This window comes from Pavona decussata, unplaced genomic scaffold (assembly GCF_977016875.1).
Source record: "Pavona decussata unplaced genomic scaffold, jaPavDecu1.1 SCAFFOLD_195, whole genome shotgun sequence".
NCBI classification, from domain to species: domain Eukaryota; kingdom Metazoa; phylum Cnidaria; class Anthozoa; order Scleractinia; family Agariciidae; genus Pavona; species Pavona decussata.
The window spans coordinates 1,761,563-1,788,156 of NW_028145604.1; the positions used below are offsets into that span (position 1 = coordinate 1,761,563).

Below are 26,594 nucleotides of genomic sequence, written 5' to 3' on the forward strand. Positions count from 1 at the left end.
GATCAGAGAAATCTGCCCAGACAGGTGCCAGTACTGTATCAACAACTCATAGAATGTAGACACATACCATTGAGTTACACCCATTTTTTTAATTTTTTTTTTTTTTCACTACTTGAGTATCAAGTACAACTGAGTTACACCCAGTTTTTATTTTTCTCACTTGAATATCAAGTAGAAGCCGATACCACGTTTTAAATATAACATGATTAATAAGAACATTATTCCATCGTTCAAGGTCCACCGGCAATTCAATTTGGCAAGCCTCTCGTATAGTAGGTCGATATTTATAAATATACCTAAAGACAAAGTATTCACAATTTTCCGTTATGGAAACAATGAAAGAACTCTTCTCTAATGGACATCAACTTTAGTTGCAAAGTCTCTAACTATGAATCAGTCTAAAGTCAATAAGAACGAGGCGTTGTGGCAAACTTGTTATGATCCGTTCGGCTCAGAGTGAGATGGGAGCACAATCTGAAAGAAAAGGAATAGCGTTGTCAAATCATCAATCATAAATCAATCATAAGCAACAAGGGGCAATTGAATTTGGTTATCAACAAAAGCACAAATGGCCGTCTGGTAGACAGTGCTGGTTAAGTTTTATCCGGCCAAGAATTGTATTTGAGCGTTTTTCAATTGCTAGTCTTGGATCTTGGATGCCAATAACAAGCTTGTTGATTTTGCGATTGTCCGTCCAAGACATGCTCTGTTTCCTTGCAAAAAAGAATATTTGAGCCCACAAAAGAAGAATTTGTTTAACATAACTGCGATTACCTGGGCTTTTCTTAACAACCATTTCATATCTCAGCTGATAACCAACCCCCCATGAAGACCAAATCCGAGAAAGATCTCGATTGGCAAAGTGCCGTAGAACTTTAGTTCGCTCATAATTGCACACTCGGCAGATATAGAGTCCCTACACAGCATCCAAGCTTGAAGGTTGGACACCGCCGCAAATATAATTATCTAATGTTTATGCATAATGTTTCAGCTTCATTACTCAGCTAGATTTCCTTTTCTTCAGTTTACCACTTAACTTTTATGCACGGCCGACGCAGAACAGTTTTGCATCTCAGGAATTGGTGACAGCTTTTAACAACGGCCCATTAATTCTACCAGTAAAATATTATTCTGGCGGCCTCAGCCGGGCTTCAAAATCTCAAGAAATAATCCTAAGGGAATGTAAATTCATAAATCTTGCAGTGATAGCTGTCCCTAAACGTAATTTTGTTGGCCATTTAATTGATTGCTGGGCGCATCTGCTGAATCACACTCACATCCCAAATTACATTACCCAAAAGTACTTACCTTCAAAATTAAAAAGTGGACTGTCTTCTAGACTGTCAAGGCTATCAAGAGAGTCCACGTCGACCATTTCCAGCTCAGCTTGCCATGCATCAGCTGATTCCAACATTTTGTTTAGCTCCGTAATGTAATCCACAGCCAGCCATATCACTTCAGTTTTAGAAGGTTCCCTGTCTTGCGGTGGAAGAGGGATCATGTGTCGCAGTATTTGGATGTTCATATTCAAAATTTCCACTCGCCTCCTTTCCCTTGCGTTAGCTACTCTTCTCTGCTTGCTCACACCCGTTAGGCGGGGTCCTCGTCGCCGAGGTCTCTTCTTGGGTTGTGGTATTACCTTCCCAATAGGTGTGACGTCCATATCGGAGACGACTCTACGTTAAATGTGTGTTTATCGAGTGCTGCCGCAATATATCAACATATTTAGGATTGTGGCCACGCGCCGTTACGCTGGTATGAGTCTTTTGACTCGACACAAAGCCGTTAATTTTGCTTAAAAGACCGGACGTCCGTTTGAATTTTCTCTCCTACTGCTATATGACCTAATTTTTCAACACCGAATGTTTTGAAGGATTCAGGAAGTTGCATTATACCCAACATTAACTTTCCTTAAGGCTTTGCAATTGACACCCACCTTATTCTTACAAGTTGTAAACAATAAAAAATAAGAAGATGATTTCACTTCGGAGATGGTCTTCCCTTGACAAGAAACGTTTTCGTCGAATTTTGCTTTATTACTGTAGCTTTCCATGTGCACCATCGCGCCATAAAAATGATCCAATGGCTTCAGCTGAAGTTGTCATCCCCACCTAGCCTGTTTTGGGTTTGGGTCGCAGAGTATCAAGCCTTCCTCAGGCTATTTTGGCTTCTTTGCGGCAAATGCGGTGGATTACTAAACTAACACAGCAGGCGTTCTTTTGTAAACCGCGGATTAATGGAACGTTTCGATACACAGTAAACATATACTACATACCGTATGGGTTGGTAAGATCTTGCATTTTTCAACGCACTGCGAGATCGATTGCTGAATGTGATCTCCAACCTAACAAGTCAAATAGTTAATACAATACTTTTTAGTACAGTGGCAAAAAATACTTCCAAGTTAATCTTTATTGACCGAGTGTTTTTAAGTTGTAATGTCTAAATGCTGACATCTTTCATTGACCTGGCTGACATCTTGGCCACAAACATCAACCAATAACATCTTTTTTAAGTGTCTCGCCGGAAAATGTCTCAGCGTAGACAAGATAATGTTGCGCCCCATCGGCCACGCTTCTAACTATTTTTTAGTTCCTTTTTTATTTTCTTTCTGTAGCACAAATGACATGATTAAAGAACTGATCTTCCGACTGTTGCTTGGCTTGTGGGCGTGAAGACGTTATCAAGTAGCAATTAATTTGTCTTGAAGTGTAACTTGCAATCATTTGCGAACCAGAGTTAGACCATAATCTTGCACAGTATAGTAGCAATAAACGTTTGATTGGTTTAGAAAAACATGGTATCTACAAAGTCCAAGCAAGTTATTATTAGCTGACACGACGACCTTCAAATTCTTGTAAAACACGTTTGGGGGCAGTTAATCAACGTGGCGTAATTGCCTCGCAGTACAAAACGTTATTTAATTAATGAGATAAGCTTTCGAACAAGGCTTAAGTAAATAGAAATGTTATGTTCTTCGTGATAATGATAAGATGTTCAGACAACTAAAAAGATCTGATGTTCAGTGTTCGATATAAGCATTCTGATAGAGTTAGAGTCAAAGTGAGGGGATGCTATATTGCAACTATACCACAGACATACGTTCCAATTGTTTCAAATATAGCAACATGAAATTGCGAAAAAAAACGTCAATACAACACAGCATGTGATGACAACACCTGTTTAATAACATTCCCCCGTGAATGTTAAATGAAAACAGCAAACAACTGCTGCTACATCAAAACACGATTTAATGAATAGGAAAGAAAATTTTGTTTGAAAACGACCAAAAGGCCGTGCAATTTTTCAAACATTTTCTGAGCAAGGTGGTAACAATTTTTCCTAGCTATAAAAGGGTGACTTCGAAACAAATTACCAAAACTTGTTTACCAATGTTTAGGAATTCGTTTGATACCATTATTGTACATAGTATGCACTGAGAAACAGTGGAAATAGTGATCGATCAAGTTATAACTGAAGGGAAGTACAAGAAAACCCGTTGTGAGCCACTTTAAATTAAGGCAAGCTAGAGAGGTTTTCTCTTGATTAACGGTAAAAACAGCATAAACAGTATGGACCCAAATGTGACGACGGGTTTTTCCTGCTCGAGCGCACAGGAGAGACAATTTAGACTTCAACGGCGACTTGACAATGTATCGGGGGGAATTAGCTTGAGAGCACTCGCTCGCTAGAACGACAGAGCTCGTCACAACTCTTAGATACAGGGATCTAGCCAACTAAAACTCGACGAACAGCAGAGAATAGACAATCTTCTTCACTCCAGCATAGGGTTATTCAGTGCGTTATTGACCAACATAACCAAGGGCGCAAACTGGACGTTATCTTGAATGTAACCACGATGTAACCGATTTACAATTGTACGCCTAGTGCTTATATAGCTACAGGGTACAAAGAGGTAAAGTACTTTCTTTTGTTTCATGGCGTGCATGTTGTAATAGCACGATGTCACAACAGAAAGCGTCACTTAGGAATATGTTATTTTCACGTGCGCTTAATTGTTAAAGGTTCCTTATTAGGAGAGTACTTTTCGGACTACACCCTAAACAAACAATGTTGAACTTTGATTGCGGCAAACTGAACGTACACCAAAAGAATTGCTGAGTCGTAAGATTACAGCACAAAGGTTAAGGACTCGCGTGATCAAGCAAAGTACATGAGCCACGTGCAATGCACCTTTACACGTGAACAGGCCAGATGTTGAACTAGAATAAATTAAAATAAGGTCTCTTTGTTTTAAAACCCTATGCTGATTTGAAATGAAAGCGAATGATTATAAGTGAAAAGTACATAAGATAAAAAGCTATATATGAAGTAGTAAAAGCGAAAACAAGTAAAAATATCGAGCGATGACACACAAATCACTACGGTTGTTAATACAACCGAGAATGTTCACTTCTTGTGTCCAGATACGAGTTGATTAAATATGCTATTCAAAATCTCAAAGCTATTGTAGCTACCTGATTATGTATTCTATTCCAAATTCAAAGCTTTTGAAATGCGCTTGCTAAACGTATTAAAGTGAAACGCGAAATCTCTCGTAACGCAAATTCTCTTTCCAGTTACTTGTTTAATTGATGAGTTGGCTTTGTAAATTTACGTTTTTAGTCCCCCACTAAAATTTTGATATTTTCCAAACCGCCATCTTGATTTTTAGGAGCCCTCCGTGACGTCACGACTTACACCCGCCATCGTGTGTGTGACGTCAGAATGCCGCCCGCCATCTTGGACTTTAAAATGCAGACCAAACGGGCAAATATTAAGGTCCCTACTACTACTGATAATAACGGATATTTGGGCAAAAATGTTTGGAATTTTTTCATCTTTTACAGGAGTGGGTTGTCAGTCCACAACCTAACCCCAGACCTGGAGAGACTGAGTACAGTTGGTGTTGTTATTTTAGAGACTCATTACAATTGTCAACGGGGTGTTGCACTGTACACACGGTATAATTTTGAAATTGACCGCAAAATTGCCCATGATGTTACACTGTGTCCATATTTGTTCCCGGGCCACCCGACAAGAAAGTTAAAATCAAAGGTCGTTTTCTGTGTGTTCACAAGGTAAACACAGATCGGTTCGGATTCTTTACCTGAATTCTTAAGTTGCAGAACATTATAGGGGACAGAAGCCAGATTTACGAAGCCCACCTAAGTTAAGATGTATTCTACTAAGTACTTTTGGATTATTTATTAAGCAGTTGTATTCAATAGTTATTGGATTGTATATCGAGTAGTTGAATCCAATATTTATTGGATTGTTTATCAAGTAGTTGTATCCAATAGTTATTGGATTGTATATCAAGTAGTTGTATCCAATATTTATTGGATTGTTTATCAAGTAGTTGTATCCAATAGTTATTGGATTGTATATCAAGTAGTTGTATCCAATATTTATTGGATTGTATGTCAAGTAGTTGTATCCAATATTTATTGGATTGTTTATCAAGTAGTTGTATCCAATAGTTATTGGATTGTGTAGACTTCTTTCATAAATGGGGGGCTTAATTGTTATTCTTTTCTATGCATTTAAATTAGCCTTCCTGGCCTCGCTAGCATGTGTAAAAACAAAAGTATTTTCACTCAAAAGCGAGATCAAGGAGGCTTATTTGCATGCACATAAAAGAATGCTAATTATGCCCTCCATTATGAAAGAGGTCTACAGTCAACTCTCTCTAAGGCGGACACCCTCGGTACCGGATTTACTGTCCGCCTTAGAGAGGTGTCCGCTTTAGAGAGAGCTCATGTAAACTGATACCCGAATGTCAAAACTGAAACCAGTGCCTTATTACTTTAATTACAGTGTACATGTAGTCATGACGGGCCCGCTGTGCCTTTTTTATATATTCCTTACGGAATCCAACACAGTTCATACACACTTCATATATTATATCGAACCACAGAGATGGTAAAATAATGAAGACAGGCCAAACACGGCTCCTATTGGTCGAGATAGGGAAAATATGACCTCCAAAGCTAATTTGCTCTTACGACTACGTCTTTCAAAGATCTCCCTTTTCTGTACGAAAGTAGGGAAGTCAGATTGCGCTAATTTTTCGGAATTTTGGACCTGTTATAAAATTTCAAAAACATCCGGTGTCCGCTTTGAGAGGTTTTTTGAACCAACATGTTGGAAAAAAGTGTCCGCTGTCCTCCTAAGAGAGATGTCCGCCTTAGAGAGAGTTCAGTTACAGAGAAACGAGTGAAATTATAAATTTTCTGTCCGCCTTAAAGAGGTGTCCGCCTTAGAGAGGTGTCCGCTTAGAGAGAGTTTACTGTATATCGAGTAGTTGTATCCAATAGTTATTGGATTGTATATGGAGTAGTTAAATCCAATAGTTATTGGATTGTATATCGAGCAGTTATATCCAACTTTTTCTTGACTAATTACGTTTTTCTTCAGTTGAACTAACAACAGACTATTGTCAACAAACAATACTTAGGATACATCATAACTCTTGCTCCAGACTCCCCTTCAGTTCCCTGCCGTTGGCTTTCTCCTGACAAGCATACCACGTCCTTATATCGTACCCGATTTTCTTTGAAAGTAAAAAGAATAGATTTTCCCAGTTTATGTAACTAGTGAGGCGTCATTTCACGAAAGAAAATGCTAGCTTTTCCATGAGAATAAAATCCAACAATTTCCAAGACCGGATTAAGGCTTCTCCAACTGATATTACCCCCCCCCCCCGGGGGGGGGGGGGTACTTCCTTATAAGAGGCTAATGGGGATGTGCCGCTGAATGGGATCGCATTTTCACGACTGGATTGACTAGAATGGGGTTTCATTTTCAATAGAGTTACTAGAATGGGGTCGCACATTTTCAGATTTTTTGGGTAAGAAAATTCTATTAAGTAGGGATTTAAAATGGTCAGCAAGTTGTTGTTTATTAAATGTAACAATCACCTCGCATTACATTTCGTTCTTGAAAGTAGATGCATTAATAAAAAGTGACTTAGTTGGGATCGCGAAAATTACATTTTCCCAAAAAGTGACTAAGATGGAGTCTATAACTGGCCACAAAATAGACTATAATGGGGCAGGGGCTCTGAGAGGCCCGCGGCACATACCCAGCAAAACTGAACCCAAGTACCCCCCCCCCCCCCGGGATTCCCGTGAAAAGCTTTAGAACCAATGGGTGGACTGTTGCTTCTTTTGTGTGATAAACAGGGTACGCCACGGATCAAACACAAAAAAAATACGCAAGTAAATGTATAGATGTCATCCCGCTAGTCTCAAAATTTCACTTTATGACAAATTGTTTTTCAGCATGTTTATTATGAAACTGAGAGGACGCTTCTTTCTCACGGAGTTATTCTATTTTGGTCGTAGTTTGTTTTGCCGCGATACCACAGAGGACGGTAACCTCAACCTTGATCAAAGAAATTCGCCATAACAACGTGCAAATTACAGAAATTAACACTAAAACAACAAATCCGGAAGGTGTGGATAAAGTGATAAATGTGGTCTTTGATTAGTACTGATTTGATTGGACATTGCGCCAACGGGTTCATTATTTCATTGCTTCTTGACATGTTTCGGTTTGTTTTCCAGCCGCAAGGCGCGATATAACTGTCGGCAATTTTAAATCACAATGGGGAGAAAATCTGAAACAGAAACATTGATAACAAATTAGTTTGGATAGGTCTCTGGGAAACTCAACGTTTAGTTTTGTTTATGAGGGAATGGCGCAACGACTCTCTAGTTTGGGCTACATATTCATTTCACAAAGTAAAGATGTGGGTGGGGTTGGGGAGAGGGGGGGTGGGGGGGCTGGTGTCAAAAGGTAAATGCACTCTTCAAAATGTTTGGTGAAGTTGGGTGGCCCGGCTCCTCCTAGATCAAATTTGTTCCTTGCTTTTCCGTATAGCGACTTCACACAAACCACGACGGCAACGCCAATGAAAACATCGCTTGAAAATTTAAGTTCGCGTTACCTGAACTACTTCGCGATTTTTTTAATTTGGTCAACTTGTACAATGTGGCGGAGAACACAGTAACAGAACAGGTGGGAAAGGCATTCAAGTTGCGACAGAGAATGAAAAATTTACTGTCATTTGCTTTCGTTCCCCACAACACCTTGAATTTGGTCATTTCACGCAGTTGTTTGGCCGAGTACGACTAAGAAGTATACTCGACTTGTGGTCCTCGAAATCCAGGTAGAACTGACTTAAGATGATTTTTGAGGAGAGGAGGGAGGAAAACCGGGGAACACTTGGAGCGCGCGAGGAGAAAAAAACAACGAAAAACTAAATCCTGTCAAACTTTAGACATCGGAAGAGAATGATCTCATCACTGCAGTATACCTACTCTACGTCATCTGAAGCGCGTCATCAAACTATAAGCAAACAAAATACGAGAGAGTGGTGTCCTTTTCCCCTTTCTCCTCCCCATCCCCTTCCCCGCACGAAAACTAGAACGAAGGACAAAAGCTGTGCACTGATGAGGGTATGCGAGACACTTTCTGGAGTGTTCAAGATTATAAGATGATACTGACACATGGATATAATATAATTCTCAATTGCTTTTTAGAAGAAGCTCATCATCAGTTTTTGGAAAGGTAATTGAATGCAAATTGCAGGAGGCACAGGCGACTGTCTACTGCAACAAATGTGCAATGTGTAAAAGAGTCAAAAATTATGAAAGGTTGCCCTTTGACTTTTCGGACGAATATAACGCTGGTGCGAGAGAAGTTGAAAGTAATACTTGAAATAAGGCAACCAAAAACAATAAACAAAGAACCTCAATCATAAGATGCGCGAATGTTGGGATGGGAACGGAAATCCTGTAAACGCAAAGAAACTGAGCACAATCATATGTGAAGGTCAAATACTTTCTATTCACACCGGTCCTTCAAATGTACAAATGTACACTTACCATCCAACTCGAAGAGTTCCTCGATATCTCTACCGGCTAGCAGTGTTTCAAAATCCAGTATGGGTTCCTGAAATTCGTCCTCGCTTTGCGACTTGTGCAGCATCTTGGTTAATTCGTCAATGTACTCTGCTGCCAGCCAGATAACCTCTATTTTCGTGGGCTTTTTTTCGTGTGGCGAAAGCGGTAACAAACTTTTCAAAACTTCAATTTCCTCATTTATCTTTTGCACTCTTTTTCTCTCCCTGGCGTTGGCCAGTCTGCGTTGCTTGCTGACTCCAGTCAAACGTGGTCCACGTCGTTTTCGTTTTCTTTTATCCTCAGCGAAGATTGAAACTTCAAACTTCTCATCCATGCCGATGATGTTTGCAAAATATCTCCGTTTAATTTTGACTTGGATGCAGCTTGGATAAAATCCATCCCTTGTTACTTTGCCGACCGTGATACGTACACTTTGAGATTTGAGTGGACAGGGGAGATAACACGAGATTTATCTCCGAACTCACCATCATAAACCCAAAGAATAATAAATATAGTTTATGAAAACACAAAATTGCGGAAAAGTGATCGAATTTCTTTTCGATAGCGCTTCAATGTCTTTTAATCCAAAACCACTTTTTTTGAAAACGTTTTAAACATTTTGTAATCCTTAAGCAAGTGGAGAGGTGAATTTTTTTCATTTCATTGTTGTGGTGCGAGCTACTGATTTGTCAAGTTTCTGAAAACCCTGTTGTAGTTTAATGATGAAATGCAAATGCATACAATATAATCATCTTTACCCAGTTTCTTTCGGGAAAAATCGACAATAATTTTATGAAGTATTAAGCTTATGGTTATTGGGTTACCTCATGGTATATGCTTACCCAAAGCTTTGTAAATTTCGACCGCCCCCACCGCGCGAGTCTTCGCAATTTGACCACAGTTGAGTGACTAGTGAACTAATTAACAACCCTTGTGATCCTCCAGGATATCTGACCACAGATGTACCGCGCTAATGAAATTATAACTGAATTAATTGAACTCGTGTAACTAACCGGTGCATTTATATGCCACGGCTGTGGTTTGAATATGTCAGTGAAATCCAGAAATTTGACAAGCACTTTCCTATTATACTATCCTTTAATTTCTTCTCTTTTAATTTTAAACTCTAAATATAAAACCGTTTCGGTTCCACAGGTCTTAGACGCGATGACTTGATCCCTACAGTGTAACGAAGAGCATAGCACAAACTTTAATTATTTCTTATCTTTTAGATTCTTAGTGCAGGCATCGATATATGTCAAGATCATTAAAATACATTCTTTCAATTCTTGGATGGCGGAGGGGGAGAATTAAGAACACAGTCTGATCAAAACTTCCGGCTTGTATCCCTCTCCTCTTCTTCCCCTCAGACCTATTTTAGTGGCTTCCACTTCTCTGGCGTTACGTAAATGGTGTTTTGTTCCTAAATCCCTTGTCCCATGGTTTCAAGCCCCTGTCCCCAGCCTTCTTTTAGCCTCGCAGTTTGTGAGGCAGCGCACTCATCTTGGCAAATATCATTAGCTGTGCGATAACCTTGAACCATGTTATCTGACTATTCAGATCGATCCAATAAACTCCTTTCGATATATATAAAATTCACCTTGACAATGAGGCCAAGAGGACACAAACAATGGAAATTAAATAATCATGTTTATTCATGTACGTTGATTCTGTCCTCTGATCTGGACCTCGAGGTCAGTTAAATTTTAATATTTCAAAGGAACCTACTGTTCGTGTAGGTGATTTCTTTGGTGTGCAAAGAAATAGAAGTGTATTGTTCCTCCTACAATAGAACCGATTTCAGTTTTTAGCCACTTGGGCATCAGATTTTAGTATAAGCCTTTTATTCTTAACAACTTATGGATTCGAGCAAAGAGGGATGGAATAAAACAAATTGGATTATGCAGTGGTTTTACCATTTAGATCGTCTTGTGTCGTAAAACACAAAAATTGTTACTATGTATTACGCAGTCCACATGCCAAATAACTTGAAACTTCCAAAACTTAGATTAACAACATCGCATTTCCATTTATTGTGCAGATAAAATACTCACCAGTTCAGATCGATCCAGGTTAGGGTTCAGGTTTTTCGACTGCTTCCAGATCTAAGTAAATCAACAATACAACAAGAAACCAGACTTAAGCTCCATTCACACCAGGATTCAGGTAAACTTTAATTTATGTTTTCATTTGTGCTAAATCTGTAGTCGACAAAAATCCGAAAGCAGCTTTTATGAAGGAAAAAAATTAAGCTTAACTTAACAGCTTTTTAAACGTGTTTAAGTCTTGGTGTGAATGGGGCATTATGCACCCGGCCAGACCGCCTGCCTGACTTCAGCAGAGTTCGCTATGCATGTGGCTACTAACAAAACCAAAAACAAGCATGCTTCACGGCCTTGCTTATCACGTGACTTAAAGTTAAAAAAGAAGAAAAATGTAGGTCCGCAATGGTAGCTACACTATGACCAATCACAACAAAGGTAAAACTAAAAAAATTAACCAATCAGAATTCGAAGCAAATTCAAGCGCGAGAAAACGCGCTCGTGCAAGTGACAATTGGTTTTAGCTTTACTTCTAATTGGTTGAGAAAATGACACGAGTTAAGTAACCAATCAGAAAACAAGTGAAACAAGAAAAACAGTTAAGACAAACGCGACATTACTTTCGACATTAAATTAAAACCGCTGTAAGCCTTGGTACCGTTTTAGTTAGGTTCGTTTTTACGTAGGACCAGCAATACCAGTATATAAAACTTTTAAATCCAACTATTGACTCGGCATTTAAGTAAGTGTACAATTCGTCAGTTGCCTGTCTACGTCGTGGTCGATGTTTGAAAATTCGAATAATGTGCATAAACGGCCCTTATTACAGACCTATATACGCGAAGACACAGTGGTTTTCACTTCTGCAAGCAGGTTTGATCATCCAAAGTAATATCGATGAAGACATTAAAAGACCATCCAGTTGGTTGCGTGAAAACGAACTCATCAGGAATCTTAAAAGGGGGAAGGCTGTAGCGATGTTGTTTGGAATTACTAAAAGCCATCATTACAGCTTAATCTTGATGGATAATCTATTAACTGACTTGCACGCATTTTCCCGCGCTCGACTGCTTTTACTTCCGGTTCTGAATAGGTCATTGCGCATGCTCTCTGTGCCTGTTGTTATGGGCTAGAGTAATGACTTTGGTGCTAGTTTTACGACACTCAGTTGAAAAGCGCAAAAAAAGCTCTGAGAACAAGTGAAACAGGATAACCACGCACAAATATGCAAAAGTTTTTTTAATGGACAAATGGACGATAATCTGATGTATACTACACCAGTTTTTATTTTTTTACTGTTACAATAGGATAATAATAAGTATCTTGTAAAGAGAACTTAATTTAGTCTACGAGTTTTAACTGAAGCAACGCCGATAAAACGAAGAGCTTTAAAATTGATCTAGTGCAATGTTTCTGTTGGCTACTACCAATCCTCTTCAGCTACAATCATGAAAAACAACAAAAATAAAAAGTATTCTCGGTTTTCACGTGACGTCACCAAATTCTAGAATTCAAAACTGGGGGGCCTACAAAATTTTTACCTTCATTCAAGGAAAGATTACCTAAAAATATGTCTGTTCACAATTTCTTAGCTCGATGTCGTGCTTCCTTTTGAAAATAGAACAGTTTCAATTTCCGAGTTTCCATCGTGCGTGACATCAGGAGGACGGCCGTGACAGAGCTTTTCCATATCTTAAAAATGACTCTTCGGGTGATTTTTATCATTCTAAACAATTTAAGTTTGAGGAGAAATGTTAATCTAAACATTCGAAAATTCACAAGGGCAAACAAACCTCTTTTCTGGCAAAAGTGAACTCCAGATGTTTTTTCCTATTTCCGGCCGCCATGTTTGTGCCCCTCAGAGGGACACAAACATGGCGTCTCCATACTAAGCTCTATAAATTTATGTGGAACATTTTGTCAAATAACTCGAGTACGGAATACCGCACAGACCTGACACTTGGACAGATGCCTTATTTATTTATCCTCTATACCATGTCAATTTCTTGACTTCATTCATGGAATGGTGTCGATTTTTTTTTTCAATGGCGTGACAGTGAAAACCGGGAATTTGATTCAAAGCAAACGTTTACACGTGAAGTACAGATTGTTAAATTTTTAAAATTTTAAGTACATATTTTTCACTCTTTTAAAAAAGTGAATAAGTTTACTAAGCGTTCAAAATACGAATTTTAACCGTACTGAGAGAGCTAGTAGCTTAGTAACTGTTGTAGCTTTGCATCGTGAATCCTTATGGGACCCTGTGCAGTGGTGCATGCCGGGAGCCAGGGCACCCATTGACCGTCACGATGAATTATAAGGAGTTATCAAGATAACCCCGAGGCACCGACTTAACCATATGTGTGCTTATGTCTGCAAGGCTTGTGCCGGGGTCTTTTTTAACCTGTTACTTGTCTTAGTACTACAATAAATTCAACTGTTACGAGCCACGTCTGTAATTAACAACCTGGGATACTCAGTAACTGATTTCATCTGGCAGGCCTCCCGCTGAGATGCCTAGTTTTCAGAGTTTTGCATGAGCGTTTTATGAATAACAAAAATGAAACAATCAGAAAGCCCTCTTGATGTACTGTTTCATAAAGAAACTTTTGATGCTAATTTAAGAGCTACGTTAGTACGCAAACCCCAAAATATTTTTCATCCAACCTTTTTTTTACATTCTGTTGGCCAACCATGCTGCCACGTGTGCAAAAAGGTATACATAGTTATAAATAAACCACTCAAATAACGAGAAAGTGAGCTAAGGAGGAATTTGTTTTTGTAATTAAGGGTAAACAAACTTGAAGGAATTCATAACAATCTTAGACTTTATATCAGGCTATTTTGACAGGAGTGTCGAAGGCATAACATACTTCCTTTGAACAAAGAAAACATACAGAAAACTGAAACTTACTTTGGAAGGAACGTGCAACACCAAGGACTGAAGACAGTACAAGGAGTGGTATATCACAGCATAGTAACAAAGCTTAAAGTATTCTGTAACGATTTACTGTAATTATGTCCTCATCGAGTGAAGAGCAATTGACAGAAGATTTATCGCACGGCAATGACGAGACACAAAAGAAGAAACGGCGTCGCAAGGTTTTGAAAAGACGCGGACCTCGATTGACCGGCGTGAGCAAGCAACGCAAAAAAGCAAACGCACGCGAGAGAAACCGGGTGAACATCTTGAACAACTACATTCAACTTCTACGGACTCTCATTCCTGAATCAGAAGAGAGGGCTACCAAGTTCGATGTGATTATTGGAGCCGCGACGTACATCTCCCAGCTAACGTCGATTTTACAAGAAGAAGAGAAAACGGAATCGATGGATGGTAGAGATTTGTTCAAACTGGACTGCTGATTAGACTCGGCGCAGACAGCCGAGTTAAGGACTCACATGGTATTCATGCAATACAAAGTTTTAGATCTCGGTTATAATACAAATATTAAGGAATTCAAAGACGAGTTTAGGGTCAAGTTTATTTTAGCTCAAGACAGTGACAGCTAGGAAACTCCTAATGCAAGTTTTCAAATCCCGAGTTTAAACGAAAACACATGGTATCCATGCAATTTTAGAGCTCGCGTATAAAAATCAATCCATCGAGAAAGTCAAAGATAGCTTCGAATTTTAATTTAGATAGGCCGAACGATTTCCGTTAAAGAATACAGTGGCATATTCTAACATGTAATAAAATTCAAGTTGTCAAAAGTATGACGCGTGAGTGATACAAAATGTCGGTTGAATTTGTAGCGAATTTATGGAAACGCTGCAGTAGCGATGTCTCGCTGCTAAGTATTCATATTGTGAAACTTCGCATGATTTCAATGCCTCATTATGTGTGTACGATCAAAACTGCTCGATCACCCGTGCGGTTTGATTGCTATCGAGGCGCCGGATAAACCTCTAAACTGGCCAACTCTTTCCCAGGCTTCCTCTATTGAATTGAACAGCAGAAACCTTCAACGAGCAGGATATCTTCATTCGTTATCGAAAAAAAGAAGTCTTAGTTTCACTTAGCTGCTTTCGAATGGCTGAGCACAAGGTATTTATTTAGTTGTTTAATAAAATTGAGTCAGGGTATGAAATTGTCAAACACGCGAGAGTAATTATCTGTGAAAATATATGCACGATTTTTCCCTGAGGCTAGAGTTATTGTATTTATACCGAAAAGTCGGTCAGCGAAGTGATTAAAAAGGTCGTCTACAGTTCCATTTTGCGGAATAAAACCTATTCAGTTATGGGTTTCTAAGCTAAACTCATCGGTTCTGTTGTTCAACTTTGTTTTATGAAAAAATTGAAAAGTTTTGAGTTGTATCAATTAATAACTGTTTAAGCGCATTTTTGTTCAGCTAGATCAGTTTGACACCAATTTAAACTTGTATCCTTCGGCCTCTTTCAAAATCAGTCGAACGGAAAAGACCATCAGAATTCAGGCTTCAATCGCCGTGATAAATAAAGCTTACATCGTTAATACTTAATTTGTTGGGCATAGCCTCTTCAACTGGTTCTCATAATTTGGTATTTCTGAGGTTCATGCTTAAAGTCGGACGAAATATCCACTGGCACGCGAAAGTTAAAGTTGCGCTTAAGAAACTTGTTTTGAAAAAGTTTTAAATTCTTGACCCCCCAGTTTACTTTGACGAAGTTACCTGCTGCGAAAGTCAAGTAAAGCAAAGCATATTTAAGAGATGATTCCCATCTATTCAAAGACCAAATGATAACAATACTGTTGCATTTCTACAAGGCTAGGTGGTTTAAGAATGTGAGCGTAATTCAGTAGAATAAACCATAACATTCGGTAAGTATATTTTCTTTCTTGCCCTTTAATTAGCTTTAATACTTTTAATTGCTCTTCAGCGCTTTTTGCATTTAAAAGGCCGCTGAACTAATCATTTGACCTCGCTTATTACAATTCCCCGGTATCCGGTTATATGCATCTAAATTGTTTTTCGTTGTAAGTGCAAATTTTCAGCTACGAAATTAGGATCTCCGTTGGTTCATTTCGCAAAAAATAAAAATGTACTCATTTATCTTAGCAACCATCATGGCTTGCTTGTATCGAGATGTTGGTAGGCCATTGACTGAAAATAAAAACTCGACTTAAGAGACTCGACTCAAATCTTCTGGTGCATGGAGGCTTTTATTTTGCATAAAAAGCAATTTGGTGTGAGCTGGTTATTTCGGGTGCACTATTAAAATGCACATCGGTGAGCGCCATATTAGGCAAAGGAACTTAGACTTTAATATGACCACTATTAAAAAAAAGTTATTGTTTAAGAAAATTGCTTATTGAGCCTTGTACTGAATGAGCAGTAGGCCCGGCCCCTGAAGTAAATCTCTGATTTATACGCCCAATAAGATAAGGTAATAACTATTTTCATTTGTCATCCTTCAATTCTACCTCGAGTATCAGTCAAAGAAGCGAATAACTTAACGTTTCTGTATCACTAATAAATTGTCGCTGGAAAATCTTGATCGGGATAAACTAGCGAAAAACTCCGACGATTACCGACGAGGCCCCGACAAACGTCCAAATTGCAATTGATTAAACTCTCTATGTCAGCCGTGACTTGTTCCCTGCCGTGTTAGGTCATTTGGATCAGTAGGATTGATTCAATAGGCTTTGACTTTAATTCTTTAACAACACATGCAAAAAGGCAAACAAACAAAATCTATTTTCCTTTCTGAAACCTCTAGTTTTGTAGTTTAGGGCCTTTCTGAGTAAAACAAAGTTTCTTAGCTGATAATTGGATGGAACTCTGGGTTTTGATTCAGTAGAAAGCTGGGAGGGGCGACCTATACCGTTTGCAATGTCGTACATGGTTGGTTGAGAGGACAAAAGAACGAACAACGGAACAATGTTCCCAACCCTAAAAAACAATGTAGCTTAGCTACAGGTTATAAGGGCGCGGTGAAAATAAAGATTTCGAAAGGTGCAGCTCTATTGATCTGGGATTCCTGCATCTATCCAAATACAACGCAGTCTTCACTGTGCTCTCAATAATTTCCTGCAACCAAATCTCTGTATGTTGATATGATTGAATTCATCCTCTTGACCAGTTCAGAATGGAGGTTTATTATCAACCTTTTTTAGTTAACTCCCTTTTGGCAAAAGCTTAACCCAAAGTTCAGTCAAAATTTCATCCTGACTTTGATAAGTGTTTAAATGCATCACAGCCAGCTCTCTTCAATTAAACAGGATTTCAACGATGGTTAATTCAACGCTATGCGCCGTACGAGTCCTGCCCACCCGTGTTCCTCCTATGTGCAAGTTACAAACAACAACGATCCCCACACCGCTGGTACAAGGAAAGAAAAAACACAGAAGACGAGGTCCGCGGCTAACTGGTGTAAGCAAGCAAAGAAAGTCTGCAAATGCGCGCGAAAGAAACCGCGTGCGTGTTATAAACAACGCCCTGGAGACGCTGCTAGATCTAATACCGTTGTTGCCAACGGAGAAACGGCCTTCCAAGATAGAGACCGTTCGTTTGGCAGCGCTGTATATCCATCATTTGACGGAACTGTTAACAAAAGTTAGAAGAAACGGACCGGCTATCGATCAAGGGCAGGGAAAATGCGAGACATATAGCGTTGAGATGAAACAGGAACAAATTGTAGAGCAAGACTTTGTTTGATAAAAAAAATTGACAATTGAGAACGTCCTCAAGTAAGGATACGTTTTCGGGGAGAAAAACTTTAATTGTGTTTGTAAACCCCGGGCTAGACAAAAGCGACAGTCGACGAGAGCTCAATTTTAAGAGCTCGCTAGACTGAAAGAGTGTACATGAGAATTTGAACTCAGCGAAACGGTTTCCCTCTGACGAAGGGTTAACGCTCTAAACGTCAGCTCTTGAATGTCTTTACGATGGCCTAAGCTAGTTTCTTCGTTAGAAAACCTCCCATGTCCTTCCTAATAAAAATTCGATTGAAACACTTTGCTGTGAAAAGAATTCGAGGTATCTTTCATATTGGAAGAGTGATTAAAAATAATATTTTTATTGTTATATGGTGGTATTTATCCAGGACTGCAAGCAGGCTATTATTAAAAAAAATTCGGAGCATGAGAATTGCCCCTCTTCGAGCTCGCCGCGATTATTCTACCTTGCATGAGATCAATGTTCTGGCAATCTATACTTGTCTCAAACTGAATATTGAAACGGTTAACAGTTTTCAAACTGAACGGAGACATGCATTGATTTGGTGTTGGCACTGTTTGTTTAGCCCCTTTTTGCGGCGCCAAACTGAGTCTGGTTTTTTATTCATTTTGGTTTGAAATAGGCCTAGGGTATAGATTTTAACAATTTTGATCTGAAAGTCTAATAACGGGTATAGATTTTACAGAAACGGCGTAGTATGGATTCTGCCAATGGAGGTCTGAAAAGGGGTGCCGGAAAATTACCTGTTTTGGTCTGAAATAGGATCAAAGTTGGAAAACCAAGCTACACACCCCACCTCAAATTCTGAGGAGTACCTCCCGATATACAACCCCACTTTATAAGGGGGGTGTGAGTGCCGGACTCTCTGTTCCAGGGAAACAAAGTACGTGACGTCAGAGCGTCTGGTAATTGAGTTACACGACTGATGTGCGCGTCCTTCGTGTACCGGCAAACTGAGACTGTCAGTTATTGTTATTCCAGGGCCCTAAGCAGTGATAAGGTTTCGTTTTGATGGTAATTCATCACATTCCTGGCTTGAATTTGTTTTATGTTTGCTAAGGTTAATTTCTCAGGTCCTCCTGTGGGTTTGTCGTGGAAATTAAGTGATAAATAGAACCTGTATATGTTTATGCTGCGAACTGTTTGTGTTGATGCTAAACTACGGTGATCATAAAGCTTAGAGGAGGCTCCTCTATGAGGGATGAAGTTAGTTAAGGAACCGACAGCAAGATGGCGGTAGGTAAACAAAAACTTGAACCACCAGGAATATGAAGAGTGTCAAGCTAAGTGCGAGGTAAAGAAGATTTGGCTGTTGGCGATTTTAAAATAGTGCAAGAGAGAGCAATTTAAGCTTTTCTGTGACGTTATGGGGAGTATGTGGGAAAAAACTGATTTCCAATATTACTGAATCACGTCGGCATTTGGATCTTTGTGTTTTATCATGGTTTGACCTCACGTTTCGTGAAAAAGCCTTTAAATCACTTTTAAACCTTTTTTGCACACGTTAGTGTAAGTTACTGACATTCTTTTCAACCGCAATTATCTTTGTGCGAACCGGCGGAGCAGGGGCTGTTTAATCCGATGATAAGGAGAGGGCGATAGACTCGAGCTACCTTAACCTCCAAATTCATAAATAGCAAGTTTAAAAGAATGAAGAAAAGACTTGAGCAATCGAAAACTCATTCAGATTGTTGTCGCACTTGCCGTTTTCTTTTAGAGCTTCGGTAAGAGTGTTTCTATGTGGGACAAAACGTCCTTTTTATACGACTTTTTCAATAACGAGTTTTCATCTGTACACTGTAGGGCGCAAGCAAATTTGCGTATCTCCTTCTTGTTTCTCTGACTGGGTAGAAGTGATGTATGTTTTAAAAGATCCGCTGATCTGTTTTGTTTGTTAAGCGGCCAACAAAGACGTTTTTGTTTTGATAAAAACAGTTTTTGCAGAAAAACGGCTCAACTAGCGAAGGGGACAGTGTAAACAAAAACGAGACATTAGAAAATACTTTTAAGCCCTGTTTTTCTTTATCTTGAGCAAATGTGTGCAATACATTATCTCCACTTCTGCACGTGTTTTTTTTTTTTCCACTGTACAGGTTTCTCCATGTTTGGTAAAAGAAGAAATTCCTATCTTGTTAATATCGCTGGAAATGATAAGACCTCTAAAAGACTAGGAAAAGGTAAATAGTTGTTTATATACCCCGCGAAAGTTTAAAAAAAGACACGTACTTAATGACTACCGAACGCAACCATACCGCCTTGGCGGCCATTTTGGAATTGATTGAAAATTTGCTTCAATTTTTCATTGGTGCGATTTTCGATTCCAATCCTTTCATTGTTTCAGGGATATCCAGCCGATCGGCTGTTGTACCCATTATGTAAATCACGATGACTGTGGTCGTTATCTCACGCCTTTTCAGCCTTAATGTTTAATTAACCGAACATAACCAAATACCGATAAAGGAAAAGACACCCACACAACCCAGGCAACTACTTGAGAAACTCACTTTCCAAAACGAAACAAGCTCGCGAAAAAAGGCTATAGTTCGACATTCGATTTATAAGAGAGCTAATTGACAATGTTGGGGGTTGTTTCTTGCTGTTGCAAAATACTTTTGTCATCTGAAGCACGGGATACATTTCTAAGTTCGATCATTAGAGAGCTGAAAACACTTGTCATCGCTCACAAAGTATTTATTCTCAATGATGCCGCCTTAGTCACAACTGTTATATTCGGCCTTAGTGAAAATCCATCCCGCATTTAGAAATATCATTGAACTATTGAAACTCGTATGCTATATCCTGCTCGAAAGTTTTAAGGGAAACAGTTTTTCCCAAGAAGAAAAAAAAGAACTTGCGAAAAACCGTAAAAAAAAAAAAGAAGTAAAAAAGTGGGGCACGTATGCCTTCTTATCGCTACAATTTGTTTTTGCTTTCCATCCAATTCTCTTCCCAAATAATAATTCGTTATCAGGAAGGACAACTTGTTTTATTTGATTTGAACTGACGTTTTATTTTACAAAGAGAAAACAAGCTAACATGAAATCAATAACATGCTTCATAATACCTCACAGCTTGAGAACTATTAAAGTTATATGGCCTGAAGGTCGGTGTAATAATGTATTTACTATCATCACTAATTATGAAATTTTAAAACTCGTGATACGCCTTTAAATTAATGCCAAGTGGTTACTCTCTTTTCCAAGGCCCAGCCTTGTTTAAGCGTTTTATAACTCTATAACTACAATAATGTTCCACGGAAGTGATGAGTTCATTGTGTGTCTTCTATGATCACCAGCCACTTCAATAAGCTCTTCAAATAGTAATTGATACGTTCGTCTACAGACAGTCAATTTTCAGTTCAAAGAAGCCTCCGAGTCTACGAAGGAAAATGCAAGCACTATTTTAAAACACGCCAAACCAGAACTAATGCAGAGGAAAGCAACATCTGTTAAACTATTTATTTAGTGTTATTTTTCGCAGTGTAACTTTCTTTAAAAATCTTAGAAGACGTTAAAGGCCTTTACCTGAAAGAAATAATAGTTCGCTAAGATCTAGTTCTGACAACGAAGAGCAACCACCGTCGAGGCCAAAAAGATCGGCAACTGAAAGTAAAACACAAAAATACCGTCAGCAGATCAATGATACAGCAACAGCGTTGAGAAAGATGTGTTTATCAGTCGGTGACACAGCCTATATACTAGGAAAAAAGGAAATCCGAGTTCTCCTCAGTAACAGGAGTCGAACCTATGACCTTCCAATTACTCAAATTCGGATGCTCTACCACTGAGCCGTGATAGGAGATTCATGGGAGCTAGGACATTAAACTAGGTTGAAGAACAAGAACTACTGTAAGTACAATAATCATGTCTGACCTGTTACATCTATTAGGGTAAGGTCCAAGCTCTGTGAGACATGTACCACATCAACAGCATTTTCTGATGTGGTCGTGTCCACTGGTTTCTCTGTCTTCTGCAGCAATTCTGTGAGAAATTCAATATAAGTCGCTGCCATCCATATGACTTCAGTCTTAGTTGGCCGCTTCTCGTATGGAGACAGTGGAATAAGCTCGCGTAGATTTTCAATATGTGTATTCAAGGCCTGTACTCTTCGTCTTTCACGTTCGTTGGCCATTTTACGTTGCTTGCTCACACCCGTCAGCCGAGGTGGCCGGCGTTTGTTCTTCTTCCGCGATGTTCTTTTCTCGATCTCTTGGGGCTCTTTTCCCATTCTACCTATGTTGGCCGTTTTACCTGACGTTTCCCGACTTAATTTACCTTGATATGCACTGCCGCGTGGCGTATGAGAAATAAACATATACAAACAATGTTGAACCTAAAATAGGAGACGCAACACAAACAATCTCCTCCCATTTGCTTCGGCGAGTCTTCAAGATCCAGTTACTCCTCGCGGGAACGCCAAAATGCGGTTCCAATAAAGTGAAATATAAACGCTGGAAGTCGATATTTCTTTTGACACGTGAAAAGTAAACGTTTCCTGGGTCAACAAAGTAGTTTACCCTTTTGTCAACGTACAAATCCTTGCAACTCACTCGAATACCGACCCGGAGGCACACCGCACTAAACATTACCGGAAAGGATTATAAAAACAAGGTTCATCATGCATCTCAGGTCAGACGCCTCATCACGTCAAGTGAAAGGTCATTGTAGTAGTAAACACTGGATATTACTGGGAAAAAAATGAATAAAATCATTTCGAACCCACGACCAAATCACTGAGTGGTTAAGTTATATATTGTTCTGATGAGAGGTTTAACAAATGGAATGCTTATTCTATCGTGATCAGATCGAGTGGCAGCTATAACCGGAAATTGTTTTCCGACGGTACAACTTATAACGTCATCACCAGTTGTTAATTACTGAACATTTGAGCGGGCAAGAACAAGAAAAACTATCTTTTTAGCTTTTAACGCAACTTGCTGGCTCAACAATTGAAGTTAAATTTCTATAAAAAGGTTGGTTTTGCACAAAACCAAAGGGTGCAGATTGGACTGCCAAACCGTGGATTGTTGAATCTCTTTCCAAGAATGCGTCAGAGCCAGGGAGGGATACCTCAGCTATTTTTGGCTATGTTCTTATAAATCAGTATTTCTAGACCTGTTAAATTATTAGGTGGACACTATGAGCAAATCTAAAACAGCTGATCTCTGTTATGATTGGCGGTGAAGACGTTAATTGGAAAGCAATCGAGCGCATAGTGGAAGAAACAATTAACTTCAGGAAATTGTTAAAATGGGGTCTTCAAACATACCTTCGGCTAAATATATCTCCCGAGTTAGAAATGCTTCGGTTTTAGTGGTTTGATTGGGAAACCAACCCTAGTATAAAATATTAGCTTGCTAGTTGGAGGGAACTCTTATTTACAGCGATGTACTGAGATCTGAATTCCTTCCAATTCATACTCTGTACAAATGTAAAGTCTGAAAGTTATTAATTTCGAAAAGGCCTTAAAATGTTTGAGCAGAGCATTTGCTATGACTTTGAACCTCATTTCACTGCACTGAAATTTAAGAAACATAACCGAGGTTTAAAGTTTTCAACCGAAACCGATATCACCGGAAATGAGCGAAACTTATTTCTCCATCAGTTCAGTTGAGAGAAAGAATTCAATGTTTTATCAAGAACAGCAGATGTTTACCGCAAATTTGTGGGACTTTTTTTTCAGATCTAGTCATTTTACCTCTTCCGCCAAGATGGATTCGCTTGTGTTAAGTGGAAAAAATATATATTCAAAAAGGGCCGAAATGTCTCTAACTTAGATTGCTAGAACCGTAGTTTACTTTTTCTGTCAAAAATGGTCTACAAAAGGGTAAGGGTTTGGACCTTAGGGCGGAATCTCCTCGTATAATATAAAACTTTGTTGTGTACTCCCTCCCTACGGGGGGCTTGGCTGACGAAAACTAACCTCTTGCGAAATTGAAATGCATGAAGGTATTTGAGAGTCGCTAGTTTGAGTAAATTCATTTTGGGAAGAATGTGATGGCCTGGTTAGTGAAATGAGAACGATGTATTTTATTAGTAATTTTCACAGGCAGACTCGGAAAAAGAAAGTCCAAGTCGGACAGGAGTCGAACCCATGACGTGCCTTAATCATTAATAGTCCGGATGCTCCATTGAGCTATGTAGACTCACGAAAACAATGTCAACTTGTGTCTTTTACGACCTCTACAGCGGGAAAGACTGTCATCACGCTACCAGCTAATGATTTGCGTATTTCACTGCCGTCAATCATAATTACGGCGACTATTGACTGACCACCAAGTACAGAAACCGACAAAGTGGATCGAAATCCTCCAATCGCAGCGCAGGAACATGACCCTTTGACCCCGTTGAAGCAAACGCCCTTTTTTCTAAGAGGTCCGCTGTAGTGATTGACGGCAGTGAAAAGCGTAACGGTTGGTTGAATTTTGAACTTCAGTGTCCGCATGTTACTGGAAGGCGCAGTAATTTAGAGAGCAAATATTCACGTTGAAGAGATGATGGATCCCAGAGTAACAAAAGCAATATGGCGGTCCTTCCAGACTTAGTGCTCACTTTCCATCCCATATTACATTACGCTTCACCAGGAAATTGAAACTCTTTGTGTGTGTATAGGAGACTTTGTGGGAGCAAGGCCAGGTGTGAAAAACAGTCTGCATACAAATTCAATTACTAGTTTGGAAGCTCTACCACTGAGTGCGCTACAGGAGACTTGGCCATTTAAACTAGGTTCACGTGACAAAGATACCATCTGGTCTCACTCCCACGCGTAGAGGTATCCGGACTAAGGATCGAAAGATCCCAGGTTCGGATTTTTTGCGAGTAAATGCCTGTGTCGCTGGCTGATAACATAGGAAAGTTATGACTGACAAAGTACATCCTTATTAGAGGTTTTGGGGATTGTACTGAAATGAAAATAATAAGAACAAAAATATCGGAGTTGCTTTTTCTTCTACTGCACTAGAAGTAAGAGCACAGTTACAACTGAGGTTAGCTTTCACCAGTCACCTCTCCAGTCAAACCATCGAATCATAGTTTTCCTTTAATTTGTCATCGCCCATGCAGTTTATATAGTCACACTAAAGGAGACTTATAAAGAAGCCGACATCATGCTCTGAAATGGTTCTGTGAAAAAAATGCGACAATTATACTATTATAATATCGTGGAGATTTAAACTCTTGACCATCCACTAACAGTATGCCGTCACCTGAGACCCTGTAAATAAAACCATGGATAAAACACAATTGGTTACTAGTTTCCTGAGGGGACGACCTGGGAAGCCAAACTAATTAAGTTCTTTCTAATTTTGTAGGCAGGTTTTATCAATTTAAGGCTGCGTTCGATTGACTGTATTCCGGAGTAGGAATACATACAATGATGACAAGAAAATCCCTCATAAGAGGTTTTTGGAGTTACTGGGGTACGAGATGACTCTTAAATTCTCATGTGTCAGCGAAAGTTTGCAGAAATTAATGTCTTCCCAAATTTACTTAAAAAGAGATTGAATCTAACAGCTATTCCACTTACTCTTATTCCGGAATACGGACAATCGAACGCAACTTTAATGTGTTAAATATAATAGCCGAGTAAAGAATAGACCTTGAGTAAAATATAATGGTCATTAATTTCAAAGCAAACTTCAGGCTTCAGATGTTTCAAGAGCGGATAACTTTATCTAGCAGATAAGTCGCTATCCAGCGGATAAAAGGTCATAAAATGAATTTTTGTCCGCTGGATAGCGATTTATCCACTGGATAGCGTTATCCACTCAGTTGAACAACCTTGGCCCACTAATTAATTTTGTAATTTAACTAAAAACAGGTGGTCATGAACGATACTAGTCAAGAAGACAAAACAAAACGAGTCAGCATCATTTGATCATTTGCAGGGAAGACACTCGATAATTTTCACTACTACTAATAGAAGTAGTATGATCTTTAATTACCGAGGGTGCCACGCAATAGCATGAGCCAATAAAAATAGATAATAAAATAACAAAACTGTGCTACAAAAACGATGTACTATTATTATTCATATTCATAATGACATGCGATAGAGTGGTTTGATCACAAAGCTATTTCATACGTCCAAACTGACATTTAGTCTTTTTACTTCTTTGTTTGAGTAGTTAAAGCTTTCTTTCTTTTCCTCCCTTTTTTGTAAAATTGAGGTGTTATACGTTATTTTTCCCTTTTGCTGTATTATGATGAATTTCGAGGTTAAATCAAGTACATTAATCCTAGCTTCAAAGCAGACAAAACGGAAACCAACGCTCGGTGAATGAGAATTGCGGTAAATTGTTGCCATCGTCTATTGACTCCTGCAGGCAAAGCTCGATGTCGAGTAATACGGGGACGCCCTACTCGCGCCACTAAAGCTGAAAAGCATTCGAGACTTGCTCCTGCGGTCGCTTCATCAGTTTAGTTCAACTGAGAGGATCTGAAAGACAGGGATCTAGAGGCGCAGCAGAGGCAACCTCGTTCCCAGGGTCTCTCTTCGTCTCATTCGGGGATAACCTGGACAGGGACACAACCAAAACCAAAGTTGAATGTTAGAAAAGTTTTAAGAATCCTATTTATTGATTCAAGGCACTGAGACTTTAATAATAAAACTGAGGTGATCAAGTATATGTCCAGCCACCGGGGTACGGATTTTGAGCCGGTTTTTTTCTGCAAATGGGTATAGATTCAACCAGTTTGGTCTGTAACTCCCACAACGGTTATGGAGTTTTCGGGATTTTCGTAGAAACTGGCATTGGAAGATTACTTATTTTGGTCTGAAATAAGGCCACGTTTTAGAGAACGGCGCACCTTTATTTTAAATTTTCCCTTTTCCCTTTCCACAGCGTCATTGGTAGTTCTTCATCCTACAGGCTTCTGTAGATTGAATGTAATGTGAGATTATGAGGCGACGCTGGCTACAGAAGTTATCGCTAGTTATTTTGCTCAATTTGTCCAGTTTCTACACATAAAATCATTTCC

At 39.2% G+C, this 26,594-nt stretch overlaps 3 protein-coding genes across 3 annotated transcripts; all 3 read right to left on the minus strand.

Annotated features, from left to right (window-relative positions):
• Window positions 1–69: 69 nt before the first annotated feature.
• Window positions 70–2,730, minus strand: LOC146461676 (transcription factor ATOH7-like). The gene is made up of 2 exons (XM_085086607.1): window positions 1,309–2,730; window positions 70–474 (listed from the first exon to the last, which is right to left on the minus strand). Exons 1-2 carry the CDS (start codon window positions 1,661–1,663, stop codon window positions 452–454), a joined length of 378 nt encoding a protein of 125 aa, XP_084942733.1. The 5' UTR covers window positions 1,664–2,730; the 3' UTR covers window positions 70–451.
• A 4,587-nt stretch (window positions 2,731–7,317) lies between these two features.
• LOC146461677 (transcription factor 15-like) lies at window positions 7,318–9,246 on the minus strand. Its single transcript, XM_085086721.1, has 2 exons — window positions 8,895–9,246; window positions 7,318–7,624 (listed from the first exon to the last, which is right to left on the minus strand). Exons 1-2 carry the CDS (start codon window positions 9,244–9,246, stop codon window positions 7,602–7,604), a joined length of 375 nt encoding a protein of 124 aa, XP_084942847.1. The 3' UTR covers window positions 7,318–7,601.
• An 11,326-nt stretch (window positions 9,247–20,572) lies between these two features.
• LOC146461678 (T-cell acute lymphocytic leukemia protein 1 homolog) lies at window positions 20,573–22,223 on the minus strand. The gene is made up of 3 exons (XM_085086656.1): window positions 21,489–22,223; window positions 21,141–21,218; window positions 20,573–20,992 (listed from the first exon to the last, which is right to left on the minus strand). Exons 1-3 carry the CDS (start codon window positions 21,928–21,930, stop codon window positions 20,970–20,972), a joined length of 543 nt encoding a protein of 180 aa, XP_084942782.1. The 5' UTR covers window positions 21,931–22,223; the 3' UTR covers window positions 20,573–20,969.
• Between the last annotated feature and the right edge of the window lie 4,371 nt (window positions 22,224–26,594).

What these genes read in the sequence shown, in the direction of transcription:
- LOC146461676 (XM_085086607.1), bottom strand. Translation starts at nt 1,663, where the DNA reads ATGGACGTCACACCTATTGGGAAGGTAATACCACAACCCAAGAAGAGA. An exon ending in TCCACTTTTTAATTTTGAAG is followed by an intron (nt 475 to 1,308) that starts GTAAGTACTTTT and finishes CTTTTCTTTCAG; the next exon opens with ATTGTGCTCCCATCTCACTC.
- LOC146461677 (XM_085086721.1), bottom strand. Translation starts at nt 9,246, where the DNA reads ATGGATGAGAAGTTTGAAGTTTCAATCTTCGCTGAGGATAAAAGAAAA. An exon ending in GGAACTCTTCGAGTTGGATG is followed by an intron (nt 7,625 to 8,894) that starts GTAAGTGTACAT and finishes TTTCTGTTTCAG; the next exon opens with ATTTTCTCCCCATTGTGATT.
- LOC146461678 (XM_085086656.1), bottom strand. Translation starts at nt 21,930, where the DNA reads ATGTTTATTTCTCATACGCCACGCGGCAGTGCATATCAAGGTAAATTA. An exon ending in TACCCTAATAGATGTAACAG is followed by an intron (nt 21,219 to 21,488) that starts GTCAGACATGAT and finishes TTTTACTTTCAG; the next exon opens with TTGCCGATCTTTTTGGCCTC. An exon ending in CGAACTATTATTTCTTTCAG is followed by an intron (nt 20,993 to 21,140) that starts GTAAAGGCCTTT and finishes TTTCCTTCGTAG; the next exon opens with ACTCGGAGGCTTCTTTGAAC.